Below are 7,082 nucleotides of genomic sequence, written 5' to 3'. Positions count from 1 at the left end.
TTAACATGTTTCATTTTAACATCATAAAATGTTACATTTTAACATGTTTCATTTTAACATGATAAAATGTTACATTTTAACATGTTTCATTTTAACATGATAAAATGTTACATTTAAACATGTTTCATTTTAACATGATAAAATGTTACATTTTAACATGTTTCATTTTAACATGATAAAATGTTACATTTTAACATGTTTCATTTTAACATGATAAAATGTTACATTTTAACATGTTTCATTTTAACATGATAAAATGTTACATTTTAACATGTTGCATTTTAACATGATAAAATGTTACATTTTCACTTGTTTCATTTTAACATGATAAAATGTTACATTTTTACATGTTTCATTTAAAAATGTTACATTAAAAATGTTACATTTTAACATGTTACATTTTAATATGTTGCATTTTAACATGATAAAATGTTACATTTTAACATGTTGCATTTTAACATGATAAAATGTTACATTTTAACATGTTGCATTTTAACATGATAAAATGTTACATTTTAACATGTTGCATTTTAACATGATAAAATGTTACATTTTAACATGTTTCATTTTAACATGATAAAATGTTACATTTAAAAATGTTACATTTTTACATGTTTCATTTAAACATGATAAAATGTTACATTTTAACATTTTTCATTTTAACATCATAAAATGTTACATTTTAACATGTTACATTTAAATATGTTACATTTAAAAATGTTGCATTTTAACATGATAAAATGTTACATTTTAACATGTTGCATTTTAACATGTTTCATTTTAACATGATTGTTATATTAGTTAAAGGTTTAATTATATTGAACTTTGTCTTTCTTTAAAAAGATGATTACAAAAAATATGCTTCTATTCCAATTTGTAAATAAATAAAGATTTTTAGTGTTGCTTAAATGTTCACCAAGGAACATCAGTTTTTCATTTACAGATATAATAAATAATTTAAACTATTCATTTTGAACATTGGTGCCGAAACTTTTGCGAATCAACTAAATGTCGACTACTGGAGCATTTACAAGGTCCAAAGTCAAGAAGTCTGCTATAAAATCTCAGGATTTTGATGGTAAAAATAATGAGCCAGTAAGTGATATGCATATTCCTTTGTCGGTAAGATCTCATAAAACTAGCTCAAGTAGGAGTAGGAATGAAAGTGTTTTAGAGGTTATGGACGAATTGATTAAGATACAGGAAGAAGAAACGTCCCTTGTTGTATCATGTGCTAAAGCAAAGGCGGCGGCGGAGAAAGCAGAGGCAGAGGCAGCAGTAAAAATAGCAGTAGCTGATGAAAGACTTGCCCGAGTGGAGGAAGAAGCCAAGCGGAAGGAAATAGAAATGAAGAAGAAGCTACTTGAAGACAGACTGTCATCGCTTAGCAGGGGATCGTCAAGAGTCAGTAGCAGATCATCTAGGACTTCAATTTCTTCTCTTCCACGACCGTTGCCCACAAAGGAAGCTGTTGAAAAGTGGATGCAGACAAAGGATCAAGCTGAAGACATTAATAAAAATAACGTTTTGAAGCCTTGTACTAATGTTCCAGTAAATATTATGAAGAGTGTACAGCAGGAGGTATCCTTGCCGCATCACGAAGTACAGTCTAGTTTCCAGCCTCGAGAAGAAAACTGTGAAAATCCTCGAGAAGCAAGGACTGTAGCTTTCAGCGAAGGAAGGAGAATTCCTCGAGATGTTTCGTGTTTCCCTCGAGATTGTCAACCTGATAAAATGATATTTAGAGAGAAGATGCCGGCGAGAATATTGTCAGCTCTACCTAATTTCAGCGGAGATCTAGACCAATGGCCCGCTTGGATAGCTGAATACAGGCGATCTACTGAAATTAATGACTACACTGATTTGGAGAATCTTCAAAGACTTCAGAAGTGTATTACTGGAAAAGCTAAAGAAATGATATCAGCACTGTTGATATATCCTGAGAACGTACCAGAAATTGTTAATTTGTTGGAACGGCGTTTCGGAAGACCAGATATAATTATTAAAAATCTCATAGCAAGCGTGAAAGGTCGACCACCAACTAAGGACTACAAGCCTGACACTTTGGTTGCTTTTAGTGACATGGTAAGGAACTTAGTAGTTACGGTAAAATCCTTGAAGCAGGACCACTACTTGTTTAACCCACAACTTATGGAAGAGCTCACAGAAAAACTGTCCACCAACATGAAGCTCAACTGGGGAATGTTTGTCACTTCACCACAGTCTCAATTGAAACAACCAATTGGCCTCGACAGCTTTTCGACGTGGCTCTCTTCTGTGGCAGATGCAGCAATTATATGTGCTCCCAGTACATCTACTAGTGGAAACTTTAAAAACATGTCATCAAGAAATGAATCAAACTCCAAGAACTTTGTATTAGTACAACATGAAGGTGACAAGAAGTTTAAAAAACGTATATGTGTTTGCTGCAAAAAACAAGACCATACATTGACAGAATGCAAGCAATTCCTAAAGTATGATGTAAATAAAAGATGGGAGACAGTCAAGAGTAACAGTCTGTGTTTCAATTGCTTGAAGACTAAACACCGAGCGATGACTTGTCGTAACAAACTTGCTTGTGGAGTTAATGGCTGCACCTATTTCCATAATAAACTGTTACACGTGACCTCAAAAGAAGAAGGTGCTAATAAAGAGACACCTAAATTGGAAATTCACAGTGAACATATGGGATTTCAAGAAGAACCTGTTGCAAGAGTGTTGTTGAGGGTTCTCTCAGTAACATTGGTAGGAAAGAATGGCAAGCAAATTGAAACATTTGCTTTAATTGATGACGGTTCAACTATTTCTGTCATCGAAAAGGGATTGGTTGAAGAACTCGAAATTGATGGACCTACTAAACCTGTATCTTTCTCCTGGACAGATGGATCTGTTTATACAGAAAAAGAATCTCAGACTGTAACACTGACAGTTATAGGAGATACAGGCGAACACTTGACTCTAAACAACGTGAAGACCTTGACAGCCTTGCAGTTACCAATACAGTCTATGAATTCAGAACAAATGAAAAATAAATGGTCTTATTTACAGGAAATCCCTGAAGAAGTGTTTCAGCGTGGTCGTCCACGACTACTGATTGGACATGAACATGTACATTTGACAGTGCCTCTGAAAGTAATCATTGGACCTACAAATGCACCGATTGCTTTGAAGTCGAAACTAGGTTGGACAATAAATGGTCCTACTGGAAATGTAAACTATCAAACTCGTATAGACAACGACTTTGTTATGTTTAAACATGAAACAAATTCAGATATGTTGGAGCTTAACTCACTAGTTAAAGAAAGTTTTGAGAGGGATTTTATCGACTGCCTGATTAAGGAATCCAATAAAAGCGATGAAGAAGTTAGAGCAGAAAAAATATTGGAAAATACCTGTTCACAAACAGAAGATGGTTGTTGGCAAACTGGTTTGTTATGGAAAGAAGACAAACCATGGTTACCAGAAAGTCGTTCCGTTGCATTGAAGAGATTTAACTACGTTGAAAATAAAATGAAAGAGGACCCAAAACTATGTCAACAATATCATCAGAAAATAGCAAGTTATGCTGAAAAGGGATATGCAAAAAAGTTAAATTTGGATGAGGTAAAGAACAAAAGTGAGAAAACCTGGTACCTTCCTCACTTTCCTGTCTACAATCCCAGAAAACCGGACAAGTTCCGTTTTGTGTTTGATGCTGCGTCAAAATCACATGGAAAGAGCCTGAACAGTTGTCTACTACCTGGACCAAATTTATTCAATAGCCTGATAAGTATTCTGTTCCAGTTCAGAAAACATGAAATCGCATACGCAGCAGATATTGAAGAGATGTTTTTGAGAATAAAGATTATTCCAGAAGATCAAGACTCACTACGTTTTTTATGGAGGGAAGAAACTGACGGAAAATTACAGGAGTGGTGTATGACATCAATGATTTTTGGGGCAGTTTGCTCACCAACCAGTGCCATTTACATAACTAGAAAAAATAGTGAAAAACATGGAGAGGAACATCCAGATGCAAAGCTAGCTGTAAATCAACAATTCTACATGGATGATTATCTTGATAGCAACCAATCTGTGGAAGAAGCTAAGAGCTTAATAGAAGGAGTTGTAAACATATGTAAAAAAGGTGGTTTCAATTTGAGGAACTTTATTAGCAATTCACCAGAGTTAATGAGCTGTCTGCCAAAGAAAAGTTGGTCAAAAAACTACTTGAAAGAAGAAGATGTTGGAATAACAACTGATGACACAGAGCGAGTACTCGGGATACACTGGAATTTCCATGAGGATTTCTTCCTTTTCAAAATCAACTTTGTAAAAGTGAAGAAAGAAGTCGTTGATCTAAAAGAGCCACCAACCAAACGACAGGTGCTCCAGGCTGTGATGTCCATTTATGATCCAATAGGCTTTATCACTCCAATCACAATGAAGGGCAAAATTCTGGTACAAAATCTGTGGAAAATGAATGTCCAGTGGGATGAAAGAATTCCAGCGCAGTTGGAAAAGGCATGGAGAAATTGGATGAAAGATGTGAAGATTTCGGAAAATCTGAAAATACCTCGATGCTACAACTTGACTGCAAACTGCACTGTATCATTACATATTTTCTGTGACGCAAGTGAGAAAGGATTTTGTTCGGTTGCTTATTTTAGGACTGAAAAACCAGAAGATTGCGTGGAAGTTGTTTTTGTACTGGCAAGATCACGTGTTGCTCCCCTAAAGTCGTCCACCATCCCTAGACTTGAACTGCAAGCAGCTGTATTAGGCAGTCAAATTGCATCTTTGATCTATCAGTTTCACAAAATGGAAATAGACCAAACATACTTTTGGACGGACTCAAGAATTGTGTGGTGCTGGATTCAAGCAACTCAAAAGCAAAAGTCAGCCTATGTTGCTAATCGTGTTGATAAAATACTGAGCAACTCAGACAGAAATCAATGGAGGTGGTTACCTACGACAGAAAATGTAGCTGATGAAGCTACACGGGAATCAGCAACTCCATTAACGAACGATTGCCGTTGGCTCCAAGGTCCATCCTTCTTACTTAAAAAAGAAAAAGAATGGCCAAAAATTGAAAGTATTCCGAGAAAAGAAGACTGCAATGAAGTAGCCTTAGCAATTTTACCTGAAAACAAAGAAAATGTTATCGATATGGAGAGATTTTCAAAATACTCCAGACTCATAAGAGCAGTAGCATGGATGCAACGATTCATTTCCAATACGAGATGTAAATCTGAGAGAAATACAAATGTGAGTCTTGGTGTTGAAGAGCTTCAACGAGCTGAAGAAACCTGCTTCAGACTTTCACAACTAGAATCTTTTCCTAAAGAAATGAAGAATCTTGAGGAGAACAAGCCAGTTCCTCGAGAAAGTCGACTTCATAAGCTAAGTCCTATTTTGACAGGGAACTTATTGAAAATGAGAGGAAGGACTGAATATGGGAACCAAATCAGTCAAGACCTGAAAAATCCCATAATTTTAGATCCTAAACATCGACTTACAGTCCTATTGATCCAACATGAACATGAACAGGCAGCTCATCAAGGTCAAGAAACCGTGGCAAATAATTTGAGACAACGATTTTGGGTAATCCGTTTGAAGCGAGCAATTAAGAGCTGTTGGGCAAATTGTAAGAAGTGTCAGCTGCGCAGAAACACACCTAAAAATCCTCAGATGGCTCCTCTTCCGGCAAACAGATTAGAACCTTATGGACGTCCATTCACCTGTGTGGCTGTGGATTATTTTGGGCCTCTGGAAGTCACTATAGGTCGCAGAAGAGAAAAGCGATATGGAGTGTTGTTCACATGTCTGTCAGTGCGAGCGGTACACTTGGAGATTGCAGCTTCTCTCAATACAGACTCGGCAATTCTTGCGATCAGGAGATTTGCAGCAAGGCGGGGTTGTCCTTCGGAATTGATATCAGACAATGGTACCAACTTTAAGGGCGCAGAGAACGAATTAAGAAAAGGACTTGAGTCGTTTGATAACGAACAAATTAAAACGTTCTGCGTGGGGAAGATGATGAAGTGGACTTTTCTACCACCGGCGAGCCCTCACATGGGTGGTGCGCATGAACGTCTTATACAATCGGTGAAGAAATGTTTAAGAGTGATTTTAAACACCCAAGCTCCTAAAGAAGAAACGTTGACTACTCTATTATGTGAAGTAGAATACATAATCAACAACAGACCCTTATTTCCTGTATCAGACGACCCTAATGATGAGCTCCCTTTGACATCAAACCACTTTCTCCAGGGAGGAGCAGATAGAGTCACACCAGCTGTCATTATAACGGAGAAGCACCTGCATAGACAATGGAAGATCGCACAGGACATGGCAGACAAATTCTGGAAACGTTGGCTGAAAGAATATGTGCCTTTACTAAACAAACGCTCAAAGTGGCACGAAAGGCGAGATAATCTAAAAGAAGGAGACGTGGTACTAATTGCCGAAGATAGCCAAGCCAGAGGAAGGTGGACAAAGGGTGTAGTCGAAGCTGTTTACCCTGGACGAGATGGCCAAGTGAGGGTGGCAGACATCAAAACGTCCACCGGCACCTGGAGAAGACCGACTGCTAAACTAGTCAAGCTGATGACTTAAACTCGCCCCGGAGAAAATGTTATATTAGTTAAAGGTTTAATTATATTGAACTTTGTCTTTCTTTAAACAGATGATTACAAAAAATATGCTTCTATTCCAATTTGTAAATAAATAAAGATTTTTAGTGTTGCTTAAATGTTCACCAAGGAACATCAGTTTTTCATTTACAGATATAATAAATAATTTAAACTATTCATTTTGAACAATGATAAAATGTTACATTTTAACATGTTTCATTTTAACATCATAAAATGTTACATTTTAACATTTTTCATTTTAACATGATAAAATGTTACATTTTAACATGTTTCATTTTAACATGATAAAATCTTACATTTTAACATGTTTCATTTTAACATGATAAAATGTTACATTTTAACATGTTGCATTTTAACATGATAAAATGTTACATTTTAACATGATAAAATGTTACATTTTAACATGTTTCATTTTAACATGATAAAATGTTACATTTTAACATGTTT

General features: G+C 36.0%; 1 protein-coding gene across 1 annotated transcript; it reads left to right on the top strand.

The window, feature by feature from the left end:
* The first annotated feature begins 1,179 nt into the window (after positions 1-1,179).
* LOC129005849 (uncharacterized) lies at positions 1,180-6,597 on the top strand. Its single transcript, XM_054434866.1, has one exon. The coding sequence runs from the start codon at positions 1,180-1,182 to the stop codon at positions 6,595-6,597; it is 5,418 nt and encodes a 1,805-aa protein (XP_054290841.1).
* The last annotated feature ends 485 nt before the right edge of the window (positions 6,598-7,082 follow it).

This window comes from Macrosteles quadrilineatus, unplaced genomic scaffold (genome assembly GCF_028750875.1).
Source record: "Macrosteles quadrilineatus isolate MER2022 unplaced genomic scaffold, UCM_ALF_1.0 Scaffold_38__1_contigs__length_1125367, whole genome shotgun sequence".
Classification (NCBI taxonomy): domain Eukaryota; kingdom Metazoa; phylum Arthropoda; class Insecta; order Hemiptera; family Cicadellidae; genus Macrosteles; species Macrosteles quadrilineatus.
This window is presented reverse-complemented; position numbering and strand designations above follow the sequence as displayed.